Genomic DNA, 18,431 nt, shown 5'->3' with positions numbered 1-18,431 from the left:
TGTAAGCCAGTCGGCCCAAGTTACAGTCTAACCCCGTGATTTTCCAAACTCCAGGGCATTACTATTTCAACCCTTAGGGGATCCAGTACACAATTCAGCGTTCCAGATTAACCGCTTTTATACCCTTTACAAGTTATCAAATACTTAAAATGCTTCAAATTTGTTCATAAAAATGTCGGACATGAAGAATGCCATTGGATTCTTGTCAAGATGTAGGAGCCTTTATTCTCTCCAGCAATGTAAACTTGTCTCGGGTGCAAAATATTTTTAACATTTGAAATACTTTTTTTTCCTAGCTGGCTAAAGGGAAAAGAAGATGATAAGAGAGAAACGGATGTACATTACAACTCTTTGACTGGGGAGGGAAACTTCAATTGGCGTTTCATTTTTCCATTCAACTACATCCCTGCAGAGAAACAGATGGTTATAAGCAAGAGGGAGTCCATTTTCTCTCTCGACAAGACTGAACATAAAGTTCCTGCGGTCCTTGTACTTCAAGTGTGGGATTTTGAGAGGCTTTCCTCTGATGACTTCCTAGGTAAGCCAGAAACTGTCTCTCTTGCAAAAGATGGAAGAAAGAATTCAATGTATTGAAGTATTATCCTTTCAAGTTAGAAATGTGGCTTCAAATCTAACCCAGAGGCAGTCAACAGGCATAAAAGGAAAAGGGGTTTAGATCTTCCACATTTGAAGAATTGGGAGCGACCTTAGCATAGTGAGACTTCCGACAGCCAAGAAGATTTATTATCAACAGCAGGTGCTTTTGTTAGTCTCACCGTCATTTTAAAACTGCCTGGATTGGAAGCTGAGATTTGTCACAACAGAACCCGATCATCTGAACAGCGTAACTCTGCCAGGGTAAATACTGTAAAAAGCTTAAATTCTTTTTAAAAATTAGTACCTAAACACATGCGAGGATATGTTACACTAGCGGTTAGCGACCACTGGCAATCTAGAGGTGGTGAGCTGAAAAAAACATCATATAAAACATTGTGAAATTAAATTTGTGGGTTGGCAACTGAAAAAATGATAGCTGCCATTTTGTTGTCAAAATCCAACTAGTTCCCTAATGTCCTTTAGTGGGGATCTTGTCAAACTTTAGCCAGTCTGGCCTACACAAGACACCAATCCAACAGAATTTGGTTGTTTCTTAATGCCTCGAGGGCAACTAGGGATGGACAGTGAACTGCTTTGCTGGTATTGACCCCATTCCAAAAGCAAGTATATTTAACATTTATTGCACAGATTTTTGGGGGAAATTACATTTTAAATGACCCTTGCAACAGATGCCAGTGATGAAGAGATCGCTTGGGCTAGAATTGCAATGGCATAAATGACAAATTATATGTTAGATGATGTATTTTGTAATTTGCTTATCATTTCAATACATGCATCAGATTTTGTGTGGATATATTATAGCATCCCCATTGTTGTGGGACAAATGCCACTCGGAGCCTGGAGATGATTAAAGTCAGAAGTTTTATTACAAGCATCCAGGAGAGAGGTTCATGTTGCAGAATCTCTCTCTTCAGAACAAAAATGCTTTAGTAACTCAAAAATCCATTCTCCTTCACTTAAGCCAATTTAAAGTACAGCCACTTAAACTACATGCAGGGCCAGAACACAAACATTGACTTGCAGACACACAAGAAAATCACAGAACACTAATACAATACAAAAACAGCAGCTTACACATAACTTTTTCCTTTTGTTGGCCTGGGGTCCACTTAGAGTCCCAACCATCCTTTATCATCTTATTCTTTATCTTTGCATATTCGCCTAGCAGGTATTCCGTGACTTGCCCCTGAGTGCCCACCTCCTTCCCTGCCATACTTTCAGGTTACATTGAATAGCACAGCGGGCTCTCGCCTATCTAGTGCTTGCCATCTGTCTCTTCTCATAGGGTCCCCTGACCCTATGCACGAGGCTCTTTATTTTTGGGAACACCCACTAAGTATTCCCACCAGGACCCTGTGGAGGTGACTATCAGTCTCAAGGCTCTTCAGCGCAGAGGAGTACCTGTTAAGCCCCTCCCCCAGTCTATATGTCGGCTGTCGGTGATGCTAATGCACAAGGCTCTTCACCCTTGGGAACACCCGCTAAGTATTCACACCTGCCCATCCCTGGGTCAGGGTGTCTAACACATTCCTGAGGTTCTTCACCTCAAAGGAACACCTGCTAAGCCTCCGCCCCCAAATGTTTGCCAGCTGTCGGCGATACCCTCCGTGTCTGCGCATGGTCTTCATGTGTCCCTGGTAAACAGTCCTATCATATTCTCACAGGCAAGCAAGCTAGTGGGACAGTACGAAATGTGAAAACAGAAAATGGCCCAGGCTTTCTGTTACAGTGATTTCATCTCTAGCAAAACACACATAGAAAAACAGTATGCAGATGTGTAGGCCAAAGGTTGTGGTAGAAAAATACAGCGAGAGAGACAGCTTTCAGAAGGATAATTCACTTCATAGGTCAGTAATCATATTAATCCTTTATTTCCCACATCAACCCCTCCTGCTGGCCCCTGGACAGATTCCATCTGACCCAGGTGGACACAACTCAACCAACTAACCAACATCCGTCCGATGTGTTAGTGGATTAGAGTTCCAAATTTCAACTATTCAGATCTGTGCACTGATCAACTCAAGTTGGTCCTGGTGACATCATCTGGAAACCTACTAACCTGTGACTTTCAACCTGCACTAGCTTCTCTTATAAGAATGACACAAAGCTATGAAGAAAGATGTATCATTTCACGTTTTTTGAGCTCAGAAAAGAATCCTAGACTGATACAGTGCAAAAGGAGGTCATTCAGCCCACTGTGCCTGGAGACCTTTCCAATTAGTTGCACACTTTCCTGTTCTTTTCCCATAGCCTTGAAAGGTTTTCTTCTTCAAGGATTTATCCAATTCCCATTTGAAAGTTATCTAATCTACTTTCACAGTCCCTTCAGACAGTGCATTCCAGGTCATAACAACTTGCAGCGTATTTTCTTCCCGTGTTGCCTGTTGTTGCATAGAATTACTGGGCGAATTTAATGGAAGTGATGGGCATCTCGCCCGCTGGCTGGAGAGCCAGTGAGAGCCCCTCATCACTTCATATGGGGAAGGTCAGCCATATTAAGTGCCAATCAGGGACTTAACTAGGCAGCATGGGCCTTCACCAGCATCAAGGACCCTGGGGGCAGTAGTTCCGCCTGCCAAAGATTGGCAGCTCTTCATTGCTTGGCAGCGTCACCTGGCAAGCGGTGGTTGCTGCTGGTAGTAAACCCACCCAGGATCGCTGAGGGACCCAGGCACAGGTGAGTGATGGTGGGAGGGGGGATCGCAGGGTGAAGGAGGTGAGTTGGCTCTCAGTGGACTCCCTCCCCACTTCCCAATGCCGGGTCTCTTGATCAGGAGCTCACTGAGCGTGCAGGTTCTCAACTGCAGCATGCACTGGAGGTCCTGGTTAAGACAGGATGGCCTTTGCCATCAGGGGTGAAAGGGTTCCTCTTGCCCTCTTGTCCCTCTCTCCCTCAGTAGCTGGTGCCGCTCTGTCTGTCCTCATCTCCTCTCATTCCTCCTGAAGATCAGGGGGCCCCTGGCAAAATGTTGGCAGCCAAGCGCTCTTTTCCTCCTGGTGACTCCTGTAAGGTGTTCAACAAAGCAGAATAGGGCTGCACTTACTCTTTTTAAGCAAATCCCTCAGAAAATTTCCATAAAAAACATTGAGTGTTGATGAATTATTGACAAGGTATTCCAGAGAGTCTTCAGGGGTATTTGAAAGGATTTCTTCAAAGCTGCAGAAGCAGGTGAAAAGTAAAAGGTGGTACACCTTTAAGTAGCTCTCAAAAGCAACAACTTGTTTACTCCCAATCTGCTGGCTGATGTTAGCAGAGGGTGCATTAGTTCTAACATTAACCACCAAAATGTCATGCATCCTCCTTAATGAGTGCTAGGTGGCAATTTAAGTGACAATCAGCCTCGAACAATCCTCTTGCACAACCTTCAATTCCTTTACCAAGCTGGCATCTTGTGCAAAATGCAGGCTAAATGGGGGTTTCAGCTTAAGAGCCCATCCTAGCCACTTTGGGAGCTCATTGGTGCCTAAAGTATCCAGGGAAAATTGTCCCCCATTGAATTTACAGAGACGTGAAAGATTATTGCAAAGAGAACGTGAAAGATTATTGAATTTACAGAGCAGAAACAGGTCATTCAACCCAACTGGTATATGTTTGTGTTTATTCTCCACATTGGCCTCCTGCCACCCCACTTCAACTAACCTTGTAAGCCTTCTATTCTTTTCTCCCTCATGTTCTATCTGACTTCTACCCTTGTACTCTGCTGGACAGCTGAGCGCACACCTCTCATTTACAGATCCATTTTACTCTTGTCACTAATGTGAATGAATAAAGTTAATAGCAGTATCAGTGATTTATTTTTCTGCCCTTTGTCTCAGGTTCTGAGACAAAGGCATTTTTAAAATTTAATGGGAATAAAAGACTGTCTTTTTTTAATGGTTGGTAGACATTTTCATGCAGGTAAAGCATTCCCTTCCAAGCATTCTGAATATAAACCTTGCCCCAAGCTCATTGGCAATTTTCCCAACTTTTTCCCTTGACTGTTGACATGGCTTTCCTACTGGTGGACAATATAGTGAAACTTGGTAACCACTGGGGAATAAAATAGGACCCAACATGTAGAAGTGATTAAAAAGAAGGAATGGATAAAATATTGACTTGACAATATTGCCCATAACATGAGTGGACCTATCCAATGTAAACAGTATTTCATGTGCTTTCATTTTTCTGGCACCTTTTTGTAGGATCTGTGGAACTTGATCTGAATGGATTTCCACGTGGCGCCAAGTCAGCAAAGAAATGTGACTTGGACATGATCGAAGAGAAATCAAAGACTAAACTTATTTCAATATTTCAGCAAAAACGGCTGCGGGGTTGGTGGCCTTTAGAAAAGTCGGGTGAACTCACTGTAAGTACAGTACTTTCCATCTGCCATAAATAATATTAAACTAAACTTCTACCGTATGGACAAAGATAGAGTGGGCAATGTTCCTTTTCTCACTTGAGTTTGATTTACACAGTGAAAATCTCCTCTCTTTTCAGTTGTAAGTGAAGCGAGTTGGGCAGTCTCTGCCTATTTCTTGTTGTGTCATCCACAAGATGAATTTGTCATTAAACTGGACAAATTGCCCGTGCCAGTCAAAGAGGCTACTTGAGTTGATGGTGTGGGGAGGGTTGCCAACCCTCCAGGATTGACCTGGAGTCTCCAGGAATTGAAGATGTGTGCAATCCTGGAGAAAAATCATCAAGGAGTTAAAAAATATTCGGATTTTTTTGTTATTTTCATTGAGATTTTCTTTTTCCCAGCTATAAAAATCTTGGAAATGGGGAAAAAAATGCTGTTTGGCTGACAGTCAAGCATCATCCAGTTGGGTGGTGAGTCTTTTTGCTTTCCAATTGACGTAGGAAGCCAGTGAGTCACAAGGATGGATGTGTTGGCCGACTAATGGTTGGAGCGTGGGGCAAATCATGTGCTGAAATCTCCAGGAATACATTTAATCACAATTGGCAACCTGAGGCATGGGTAACATGGAGGCAAAACAGGCACAATAAGACCCAGCTTCACGGACCAATATCCTGCATCCCAAGGACACCTGCAAAACATCCAACATGAAATGTCAATCCTTTAAAACAAATGATAGCTCCCTTGCATATGATCAAAGGGGTCTAATGCCTGTTTTAAGAACCCTCTGTAGAATATCCTGCCCTTATAATCAATAGGCTTTGGGCCTCCTCTACACAGGTTAAACAGGCGTTGATGCTACCTTGCCAGTGACCACTATTGTAAAAGTGAGTTTAATTATTAGTTTAAATTGATTTGCTCTTTCTGACTCCACAACACTTCTGCTGGCTGCGATGAGATCTCCACCCTCTATTCACAGACAGTCTGAAATTAGATTATTCACCTGGGTGAGCTAACCATGGAAGTGACAAGCGGTAGCAGTTCACCATGATTCTTTAGATCAGGCCTGAGGACGACTTGCCCACGATCCTCGGGCCTCCATCTTCAGCCAGAAGGGATCGTTCCCTGTGTCCATTTGACATTTGAAAACTGGCCTAACTAAATGTCTAAACCTGCATTCTTTTTTAGTTCAATTCTAACACCTTCTGCTGGATACAATTGATCAACAGTGCTGACTAATATATTTACATTCCACTCAATTTCCTTTCTTCCCCTCCCACTTGAGGCAGTGACTTATATGGGAGTGGTGTTCCAGAGGTGCTAATAGCTCCCTGCAACAAGACACCATTCTGTTTCAGCCAAGATGGTGACCTAGAGAGCAGGCAAGTCATTCATGGGGTTTAGATGAGCAGGCACCTAGTTGTCCCAACATGGGTCACTGGAGCAAGCAGAAGTAAGAGGTCTAACTGATTTTTATTTCCTCTCTTAGTTCAGTGACACTGAGGTCCATTGTTTCGCACTAAGGCACTGGCTCAGATCAGTTAACTCACACAGACCAGTGATTGAATCTGGGGTCTTCTTGGTCTGTGTGGCCTACCTTATGATCCTTTATATACCAAGCGTCAGACTTTCATGGAATTGGAGACCTTTAAAAATGGCAGGCTGGACCTGGATGAGAAAATCCTGTTCCCATTTCTGATAGATCAAATTTTTACTGGCAGGGATAAAGGGGTGGTGTGTGAATCACACAGGCGGGAAATCCAAACTCAGCAGTGCCGTTTGAAATTTGTGCTGAGTTCAAATAGACCCCATTTTCACAGTCCCAAGAGCCTTAACTCAAGGTGTGGGAAACATGAATTTACGGAGTAGACGTAAACGTTCTTAAAGGGTGGATAAGGTCTATTTAAGTGTTATAATCTGAAGTTAATAAAATCCCTGGCTCTTTAAACATGAAAAAGCAGTTGTTAGTTAGAATGTTTTTAAAAGCATTGGCTGCTTGACTGCTTTGATTGACGGGCCATCTGGTGTAGCTTATAAAAACTGATAACCATTATGAATGCTTGGCTTTGAATGCTTCAAAAGCTCCAAAAGCACTTATCTCAGCAGGGGGAACTGAGTTCACATTTTGATTGACAGTTTAAAGAGGCTATTAAAGGATTAGCCTTTGATGTGGTCACTGAATAGAAATTGTTGTGTTTTTCTAATAGATTTACTACTTGAGGTAATTTAAAATCTTTGAACGAGTTTCATTAATGAGAGTTTACTTTCTGTATCAAATGTCTATGCGCTCTATTAGATTGTTAGAAGTTTATTTTTTAATCATCTCCACATGGCACCTGATGTTGCCCAAATGGGTACTGGGTGAGTGGCTATGGGGTGGCATTTAGGTATGAGGGGGCATGTGGGTGAGCAGAGACATTAATTGGCATGGATGGGGCTTGGGAAGTGGATGGTGTTCTGAGGTGTGAGGGCTAGAGGACCTCACAGCTTTTAAAACAACTGGGACGGAGTCCCAGAGAATCGAGGCAGGCCTTCTAACCAGCCCAGCTTGGCACTCATCCACTGCCATGACTACCTCTTATCTGCTTCCGTGGTTGGCAGGGCGCATACTCAGTATTAAGGTGAAACAATATCGGCTGAAAATAACACAGCATAATATTGCTTCAGTAAAAAATATACTTTTTTTTTAAATTGCTGTTTGTGCATATTTTGACAGTTAACATCAGATGCTAAATGTTGCTAATGATTACTGCCCACACATACAATTGCATCAAGACTGTCTGCTATTTTTATGTCTGTTGAAAACCACTTGTTCTGACATTTAGCTGAGTCTCTTAAAACAGTACCATAACCATGCTTGACATCATAAGATATGATGCTGTTTTCAGCTAAAGATATCGCTCTCAATGAGTTTTGCTGAATTTATAGCCTATATAGAAAACATCTTGAAAACAACTTGGAAAACGCCTTTTGCATTTTTTATTTCCAATATTGGTCACTGATTTCTTTACTTAAAGAAAAGTCTGTAGCAACCAGGAATAATATGATATGAAAACCCACAATTTCAAAAACAGTTGTGCCATCAGAAATGCGTTGTGTTCAGTTGATTTATTGAAGTAATACTACAGCTATTACATGATGAACAAGACAGGAGCATTAAAGCTAATTTTTCTATTGATTCTGGATTCCATGAGAAATGCGAAGTTCCAACTGGAGTTTAGATCAAATTATACTGTGGAATATAATACAATTTGCCAGAGGTGGTACTGCTTAATTATTAGAGTGTAGTGAATTCAAGAGCTAATCTCCCAGCTCTATGTGGTCTGGCCTACATGTAACTTTATTATTTAGTTGACTTTAAATGCCCTCAAAGCAATCAGAAATGGCCAAAGAATGGCATGCCTGTATCACACCCAAGAACAAATAAAAAATATATATATTTGGCTTCTTTTCAGAGCGGTGAGTGATTGCGATTGAGGAGGCAGATTTTACATAAACTCACTTTAGGGAGTATTAAGTAATCCTGCATAGAATCATACAATGTGGGATAAGCCCATTTGGCCCATCTTGCCTGTGATAACCTTTTGAAAGACCTATCCAATGAGTTCCGATCCCCTGCTCTTTCCCTATAGCCCTGTAATTTTTCCTTTTTAAGCATTTATCCAATTCCCTTTTGAATGTAACTATTGAACCTGCTTCCACCAGCCTTTGAGGTAATGTGTTCAACAACAGGCTGCATAAAAATAAAATTCTCATTCTCTCCCCTGGCTTTTTTACCAATTACCTTAAACCTGTGCCTTCTGATCCTGATAGTAGAAACAGTTTCTCCTTGTGGTAATTATGGTTTTATGTAATGCATACATATACCTTTTAAAATGATGTTATAAAGGAAGACCACATGATCTCCTGTGACCAGTAGAGGAGTAGCGCAGGCTAACTCTGTAGTTAGCTGGTAGTCAGTAGTCTGTAGTGGGCAAGAGGAGAAGTATGGAGATAGGATTTGATGTAGAAGCACACATGTGTAGCTGCTGAGTACCCTGTAAATAAACAGAGTGTGTTCCGCCTAAGAATTGTCTGCTGATCAACTCTATCTAAAGTACCAACTCGGTCACCCTTCAACAAGCGTGCAATTGGGATTCACAAGTCCCAACAAACTGGCAACGAGGATAAAGTGAGGATAAAATGGGGATAAAGCAAAGACCCAACAAACTTGCAATGAGGGCACAGCAAACTGACAGCAAGAAAAAAGCAAGGAAAATGCGAGGATAGAAGACAGATACAACAAACTAGCATCAAGAGTAAAATCACTTAACGGAAGAAATCGAGAGAAACGAAATTGGGCTGTACCTCGCACGATAATTGTAAGTAGAATTTCCAAATCGTCAAAGTAATCCCCTCACAGAATGCCGCAATTTGGAAGAATTGATCCTTTCAATCCAGCCACAGACAACTGATCTGATATTGAACTATTTCCAAGCGAACGACATTAAGGGGGAAGAGAAGAGGTGGGTGATCCTCTTATCTACATGTGGGAATAAAACCTATGGCTTGACTTGAGGTTTGATGGCAGCCAAAGCCCTTGGTAACAATGCAATGTTTCAAGTTTAATTCAAGGAATAGAGGTCCGGGGGAGACAGTTGCTTGTTATGTGGCAAGTTTGAAACAGTTAACAGAACATTGCGAGTTTGATACTTCATTAAACGATATGTTCAGAGATCGTTTGGCGTGCGGTGTGAATGAGGACACGATTCAAAAGAGATTACTGTCCGAAACAAATTTGGATTTTGAGAAGGCGCTAGAGATATCACTGGCCATGGAAAGTGCAGTAAGAGATTCAAAAGCCATACAGGGAGCGCAAAATGGCGGCGTCTTCCACATCAGGCAGGAAGCCCCAGCCAAAAGGGGTGTGAAAATACAATACTTTGCCGAGAAGCCAGAAACAGACACCACTAGCAGGAAAGTAAAAAGAAGCGACTTAGCAGCGAAAACGAGGAATAATTGCAGCAGAGGTGGAAACAAGCAATCTTACAATGATTGGCAGTTTAAAAAAATTGAATGTTTTTATTGTCATCGAAATGGACACATAATGAGACAGTGCAAGGAAAGAATCAGGCAGACCTTCAAACAAAAGAGAAAACCCCAGGAGATTTACAGCATAGAAGGGCCTGAAGCAACAAATTCAGATACTTATTCGTTAGTTAATTGAAGGTTGGAAAGACAGAACCAATATATATAACCGTGAAGATAGATGGCAGACCTGTTAGAATGGACGTGGGCACAGGAGATTCCATTACAGTGATTGGTGAACACACCTTCAAATAGTTGAATTATGGTGGAACGTAAACTAAATTTGGAAGAAACTGATGCCAAATTAAATACATACACCGGTGAAGGCATCCAAGTCAAAGTCATAAACAGAGTAACTGTCCATTACGGAAGCCAATCAGCCAAGCTACTAGTGTTGGTTTTGAGAGGCAGAGGACCAAGCCTCCTAGGGCGAAACTGGCTGAGGGAAATCAGCCTTGAGTGGCCATTGAGATTCCAAAAGGAAACTGGAAATGTTCCTGTTTTGGAAAGGGAGTGTATAAGGACTCACCAACCTGTACAAGTGCAGGCTATCTTAAGTCAAAACATAGTAGAACAGCAAAACGAACTCGAAGGGACCATGCTTAATGATAAGAGTTCAAGATGAGGTGAGCAACCTCTGAAAGGAGAAGAAAACCTGCTGAAAGACTTTCACACAGCACAAGATTCCCTCAGATCTAAGTTTCTATGTCTGGAAAAGTACGAAAAGAAAGAGAAAGAATTCAGCGCTTCTCTGAATAAACTGGAAGATGAGTTGGCAGAGAAGACACAACAATGCTTAATTTTCCAGGAGGCAGCAAACAAATACAAAAAAGAGATGGAAGAGCTGAAGAGTCAGATACATGTTGATTGGAGGTAAAAGTGGCAGAATTTTCTAAGAAGCTGACAGATGATGAAATTCTGGGAGACTTAGCCACAGAGCTCAGACAAGTCGAACTTACATCTGAGAGTAGTCTAGCCAATGTGGAAGTCGAAAGAAGGCCGAGATTAAAGTTAGTGTTAAAAAGAAGAAGGCCCATTGAAAAGAGACACAGAAACACAAATAAGGCCCTGATCCTGGCAGCATATGGGTATACTTTTGTACAACGGCCTGGAAATCAAATTGCAAACACCGACGCACTTAGTCATTTGCCTTTACAAGAAAATGATGAAGTTGTCCCAGTTCCACAAGAACTTGTTTTATTGTTAACTTTCTTAGATTGCTCACTGATATGTGCTAGACAGATCAGAGACTGGACAAGCAGGGACTCAGTCCTATGTCTAGTAAGAGAACAAGTGCTTCATGGTTGGTCACAAGAACCTGTGTCTGACGAAATGAGACCATACTTCAAAAGTAGACATGAAATAACCAGCCAGGATGGTATCCTATTGTGGGTTGCATGAGTGATTGTTCTTCCAAAGGGTAGAAAGCCATTGTTAATTGAATGACACAGTGCACATTCAGGATTTTCCCGAATGAAGACCATAGCGTGCAGCTATCTATGGTGGCCTAGGATGGATGGAGAAATAGAGAGCTTAGTGAAGAATTGTGCACAGTGTCAGCAATTGCAAAAGTTACCTTCAATAGCTCCGTTACACCCTTGGGAGTGGCCAGGAAGACCATGGATATGATTACGTATTGAATATGTGGGACCTTTCATGAGAACAATGTTTCTACTCATTGTAGATGCCCACTCAAAATGGATGGGTATACATGAGATGAAGTCACCAACGCCTTCTGCTACAGTTGAGAAGCTACGTCAAAGATTTGCAATTAATGGACTACCAGAAGTGATCATTAATGATAATGGCACAGCATTTACAAGTGCTGAGTTTCAACGGTTTATCAGCCTCAATTGTGTCACTCATGTAAAAACTTCACCGTACCACCCTTCCTCAAATGGACTGGCCGAAAGGGTGGTTCAAATGTTCAAGTCACGCAAGACAAAGTTAATTGGAGATTCCCTAGCAACCAAGATAGCACGCCTTCTTTTCCATTAAAGGACCACCCCTCACACAACAACAGGTGTCACACTTGCGGAATTATTAATGAAATACTGTTTCAGGACAACATTGAGCTTAATAATGTCAAGTTTAGGAGAGAAGGTGGAAAGAAGTCAGGGAAGTCAGAAAACTAGACATGACTGGCATAGTTGAGAGAGGAAATTTACTATGGGAGAGACGGTATACGTGAAGAACTTTGGAGACGGACCAAAGTGGTTACTGAGTGAAATAAGTGCACTGGCTGGACCTCTATCTTACCACATGAAGGTGGAAGGCTGAGTCATACGGAGACATGTGGATCATTTAAGGAGGAGAGAAGCAAATCACCAAGAAATGATTCCACCAGTGTTTACGACCGGGTCAACATTTCCTGTTGAGAGAACTCAACCTAGTACAGATGTGTCGCATGTACCTGCAAGAGCTGAGGAAACAGATTTGCAGGTGCCTGCCGAAGAACCTGATGTTCAGACCACTCCAGAAAATGAGGTTCTTAATAAAGCACCTGAAGTTGTGGAGCTGAGATGTTCTACACGCCAAGGGAAATCCCCAAAAAGATTGAATTTGTAAGTTACTTGTAATTGTAAATGTAAAATGTGTTTCCAAGTAAAGGGCGAAGGATGTGGTAATTATGGTTTTATGTAATGTGTATACCTTTAAGAAGGATGTTATAAAGGAAGATCACATGATCTACTGTAACCAATAGAGGAGTAGCACAGGCTAACTCTGTAGTTTGTTTGTAGTCAGTAGGCTGTAGTGAGCAAGAGGAGGAGTATGGAGATAGGGTTTGATGTAGAAGCACACATATGTAGCTGCTGAATACCTTGTAAATAATCAGAATATGCTCCACCTAAGCAGCATCTGCTGATCTATTCTATCAACTTGGTCACCCCACAAGCGTGCAATTGGGAGTCACAACACTTCTTACATACCCAAACACTACCTCTCAAAAAATGAACACCTCTATCAAATCTCCCTTTAACCTCTTCCGCTCCAAAAGAAAACAGTCCTAGATTCTCTGTTTTCCACATAACTGAAGCCCCTCATCCCTGCTAACATTCTAGTGAATTTTCTCTGTACCCTCTCCAAGGCTTTGACAAGCTTGTGATCATTTTGAGTCAACTTACAATTGTGGGAATCCATGCACTGCAAGGAACCAAGTAAATCCAGTTTATTTACTTCATGAAGAGAATACTTATAAACTCGCTCATGAATTATTAGATGTTCTACATGGAACATAATATCTCCTGAATTAAGTGTTTGATTTGTAATCGAAGGAGGTTGTTTAACTGGCAAAGTTACAAGTAAGGGACCTAGCTCCCTTTTGTTTTTAACATTGCTTGACACGTTTGCTTTTATATCCCTCCTGTGATGTCCTCCAACTACATGCCTGCCATTACCTTCCACTTCTCTGACACCAGTTTATTCCTCGTTTGCCATAGCCACTCTTCCAGGTTTTTTTCTATACCCACCAATGGCCCACCTCCAATCAAATTTCTGATCCACTGATAGTGTTGCTCTGAAGCCACTTCCTGGAAATGCTTGAGAGATGTCCAGGATAGCCCTTCGATTTCCCTGGTATTCTCTCTATAAAACACTTGGGATGACAGTGATTGGCCTAGCCCCATGACCCCATTCCAGACACTGAAAGCATTTTGTTTACAGCTCACGAACAGAATCCAATACCTGTGTGCCTGAAGAGATCAGAGAGAAATGTGGTAAGGATGCCGGCCGTTCTTGTCCTTCCAGCATCACATCGTTGGACTGCTTGTCATCATTGGTGTTCTGTCTGTGGATATTGTGTTACCCATAAACTCCTCAGGAAGTCTGCTTGGTGAACCTTGCTTCCCAGAAATATTGAACCTTGCTCAATATTGATGGCAGACAGCTGTTCCCTTGCTGCTTCTTAACCCTCTGTAGCCTTCCCTCGCTGCCTCTTGCCCTGCTATAGCTGCTCTCTCATGCTGTCTCCCACTCTGCTGTAGGCAATCTCATGCTGTCTCCCACTCCGCTGTAGACACTCCCATGCTGTCTCCCATTCCGCTGTAGACACTCTCATGCTGTCTCCCACTCCGCTGTAGACACTCTCATGCTGTCTCCCACTCCGCTGTAGCCACTCTCATGCTGTCTCCCACTCCGCTGTAGACACTCTCATGCTGTCTCCCCCTCCGCTGTAGGCACTCCATGGCCACTTCCCGACCCACTGTAGCCACTGCCTTGCCACCTCCTGCCTGTCTGCTGTAGCCACTCGTACTGGTCCTCAGAGCTCGGATTAGGTGCCGCCACTTACCCTCCCACTGCTCACTGCATCCTCCACAGACTTTTTCGATCCTCCTCTCTAGTGAGCTTATCAGCTGTAAACATGGGAGAGGAGCTGTTCCTTACTGAATCTGGCACTTCCACTTACTTGTATTTAAAAGTATTTTGAACACTGGTTGGCAAGCCAAATGGAAACCTTTTCTGGGCTGGATTCTGGCCCGCGGGATGTATGTTGGATAACTCTTGTATATCTTAATTTCAACACATTGAGGGTGGAAGGATGGGAATGAACTTATAGGATGACAAATTTGGAGCTAAAGGGAATGGTCTGAATTGCAATTGATTAAAATAAAGAAGGATTGTAATGAAGAGAGAAGGTGGAGGTTAAAGGTGACAGGGGATTGCCAAATAAATCCAAGAACCTGCATTTTACCAGTTTATTGGCAAAGAGCTGAGGGGTGGGAGGGCCAGGAAAATGGCAAGAGCTGGTATCAGGAGGGGCACCTGAAGCCTTCCTACTGCCCTGCCAAACTGCCAGAGGCAGGAAACTTGGTGACTTGGCCACCCACCAGATAGCCAATTAAGCCACTTAAGTGGCCAATTAAAGGCCACTTCCTGCCTCTGTGGGCATTTTGCCCATTTCAGGAGGGCCTATCCCAACATGGGAAGACCGCCAGGTAAACCCTGGTGGCCTCCAAGTCGTCTCTGGGGAGGGGTTAAGGGCTCCTTGAAGGGCGCTCCATAGCCAACAGAGGGGTCCCTAGGCAGCAATGGCTGCCTTCTCGGCAACAGCATGACCAGCACACCACAGCCTCGCCCACCCAGCTATTGAGGTACTCCCTTACTCATCTCTACTAGCTGCTGGGCTGCCACCCCTCTGGATGGGGCCAGCAGCTCTTGGGGGTGGGCTGCTGCCAGAAAAACGCATCCCGGGGGTCCCATTGCCAGCCGAAATAGGGTTGTCTCCTGCTTTAAGCTCCGGTGGCTGCACTTGACCGTTATCAATAAAATTCAGCCCAAGATTTTCTTTTATATTGTCTGGACTATCGGACACATACTAGAATAGCTTCCTTTATATGGGAGAATTATTCAAATCCTAATCTATCAATAGATACATTTTAAAAATAAAATGCACCTTTTTAAAGTCTGTCGTCCCTGTACTGATCGTTGCTGCCAAACTAATGTTTTTACTTATGTTATTCACTGTATTGTTTGCTCACAAATGACAAATGTGCTGCAATTCATGATTTCTACACAATTAATTTAGGGTAAAGTTGAAGCTGAATTCCACCTGCTTACTGGTGAAGAGGCTGAGAAAAATCCAGTTGGCTCGGGTCGCAGTGAGCCAGATCCATTGGAAAAACCCAAGTAAGTTTGGTCCTGCTGCTGGGTTGAGTTAAGTTTAAAGAACCTTGGCATTCTGGAGGATCTAGTTGCACTTTCAAGTTTGTTTGCAACTTTCGCTCAATGTTGAAACACCAGCATGCATGTTTGTCTGGAAAATATATTCTTTTTAATGTTTTTTTTTATTATTTCATGGAATGTGGGCATTGCTGGCAAGGCCAGGCTTTGGTGCCCATCCCTCATTGCCCATCAGAAGGTGGTAGTGAGTCACCTTCTTGAACCGCTGCAGTCCATGTGGTGCAGGGACACTCACAGTGCTGCTGGGAGGGGAGTTCCAGGATTTCGATCCAGTGACAGTGAAGGAACGGCGACATATTTCCCAGTCAGGATGGTATGTGGCTTGGAAGGGAGCTTGCAGGTGGTGGTGTTCCTATATATCTGCTGTCCTTGTCCTTCTAGGTGGTAGAGGTCACAGGTAAGAAAGGCGCGAATGTTTAAGTTGGTGGATGGAGTGCCGATCAAGAGGGCTGCTTTGTTCTGGATGGTGTCAAGCTTCTTGAGTGTTGTTGGAGCCGCACTCATCAAGGCAAGTGGAGAGTATTCCATCACACCCCTGACTTATACCTTGTAGATTGTGGAGACAGGCTTTGGAGTGAGTTACCTCAGAATTCCCAGCCTCTGACCTGCTCTTGTAGCCACAGTATTTATGTGGCTGGTCTAGTTCAGTTTCTGGCCAATGGCAAGCCTGCAAGTTGTTGATAGTGGAGGATTCGGAAGTGGTAATGCCATTGAATGTCACGGGGAGATGGTTGGATTCTCTCTTGTTGGAGATGGTCATTGCCCAGTACTTGTGTGGTGCGAATGTTACTTGCTACTTATCAGCCCAAGCCAGAATGTTGTCCAGGTCTTGCTGCATATTGGCACGAACTGCTTCCATATCTGAGGAGTTGCCAATGGTACTGAACATTATGCAATCACCAGTGAATATCCCACATCTAACCTTATGATGGAGGGAAGGTTGTTGATGAGGTTGCTGAAGATGGCTGGGCCGAGGACATTACCCTGAGGTACTGCTGCAACAATGTCCTGGGATTGAGATAATTGGCCTCCAACAACTACAACCATCTTCCTTTGTGCTAGCTTTGACTCCAATCAGTGGAGAGCTTTCGCCCTGATACTCATTGACGTCAATTTTGCCAGTGCTCCTTGATGCCACATTCAGCAAAATGCTGCCTTGATGTCGAGGGCAATCACTCTCACCTCCCAGCTTGGGTTCAGCTTTTTTGTCCATATTTGGACCAAGACTGTAATGAGGTCAAGAGCTGAGTGGCCCAGGTGGAACCCAAAGTGAGCATCAGCAAACAGGTTATTGCTGAGTAAGTGCTGCTTGCTAGCACTGTCTCCAACTCCTTCCATCACTTTTCTGATGATTGAAAGGAGGCTGATATGGTAATAATTGGCTCATTGGATTTGTCCTGCTTTTTGTGGACAAGACATACCTGGGCAACTTTCCACATTGTCAAGTAGATGTCAGTGCTGTAGCTGTACTGGAACAGCCTGGCTAGGGCCACAGCTAGCTCTGGAGTTTATCATTATTTATCCTTATGCAATATCATATTAGCTAGGGATATTAGACAAAGCCCATCACGGTCAGATAAATTCTTGTTAGCCAAATGTTGCATTAGAATAAGCACAATGAACAAGGTTAGGTTAAATATTGTTCAACGCTACAGGTTTTCTCCAACTTTAACCAAAGTCATTTCTTTAATAATTAAAGATCACTTCAATTTAATAAATATTAATATTAATACTCCCTTTAATCACTATGCCAGCACATTGTGAACTCTGCAGCATTATACTTAAGTTGTTGCTACTTTCACTATTTTTGAGGGTTTGCCACCTCGTGGTTGCACACAATACATTGTCACCCTACAGACAAGGAAACTTGTAGTGCTTTAGTTTTGAGAGGATCATCAATGCTCACAACGATTTTAAACTGTTTTAATAAGCTTTACTTTCCTCCCTATAGCCGCCCTGATACCTCCTTCTCTTGGTTCATCAACCCTTTCAAGTGCATCTATTATCTGATCTGGAGGAACTACAAGAAGTACATCATTATTGGACTAATTTTGATAATCCTCACTTTGTTTATTGTACTGCTGATCTACACATTACCTGGTGCAATAAGTACAAGGATAATGAATGGGTGAACTAAAGTATTTTTGATTGAAATTGAAGAACTCCTTAAAACTGTCCTCATCTATTTTTTCTTTCTAAAATCAACCAAAGCCTATCAACTGTGTTTCAGGTTTTAGTTTCATGTGTATATAAGGTTAAGTAGCTGTTTAAATTAGGAATGGGCTGTTAACCAGAAAAAAAATCCACTGGATAATTTTTCAATCAGAATGCAATCTATTTAAGTAGGAATTTTTGTAGTGTTCTACTAGTTGCTTACTTTATTGTGATGAGATGTTCCCTATTTTCTAAATTAGAATTAGGATCCTAAATAAGTACAGCCATAGTCCTGACTCTGTCACACTATTTACAAAACACCAATTTCTGCTTTAACCTATAGGCAGGTAATGTATAGTCTGTTAATGGAATATTCCAAGTCTCTCCACTGTGCTAAAGCAGCATTCATACTTCTTAGAAATTGTTGTAAAATGAAATCTGTGAGGCATATGATTTCTGTTTCAGAAGTAGCTGGAAAAAAAACAAAGATAGTCGAATCCCAGTGAGAACAAAATGTTTTGGTCTCGACTGAAATTGACATGAACTCACCTTAATTTTGGAGTGATAGATGAA

General features: G+C 42.6%; 1 protein-coding gene across 1 annotated transcript in view; it reads left to right on the top strand.

The window, feature by feature from the left end:
• fer1l6 (fer-1 like family member 6) overlaps positions 1-17,836 on the top strand; it is a 170,338-nt gene extending 152,502 nt beyond the window's left edge. Inside the window, exons 38-41 of the mRNA XM_041189238.1 lie at positions 297-538; positions 4,801-4,964; positions 15,550-15,650; positions 17,656-17,836. Of these exons, the coding sequence (XP_041045172.1) occupies positions 297-538; positions 4,801-4,964; positions 15,550-15,650; positions 17,656-17,836 (688 nt within the window). The remainder of the gene's footprint in view (positions 1-296; positions 539-4,800; positions 4,965-15,549; positions 15,651-17,655) is intronic.
• Positions 17,837-18,431: the final 595 nt, after the last annotated feature.

This window comes from Carcharodon carcharias, chromosome 6 (assembly GCF_017639515.1).
Source record: "Carcharodon carcharias isolate sCarCar2 chromosome 6, sCarCar2.pri, whole genome shotgun sequence".
Classification (NCBI taxonomy): Eukaryota; Metazoa; Chordata; class Chondrichthyes; order Lamniformes; family Lamnidae; genus Carcharodon; species Carcharodon carcharias.
Note: the sequence above shows the minus strand (reverse complement) of the source record. Positions and strands in the feature narration are given on the sequence as shown.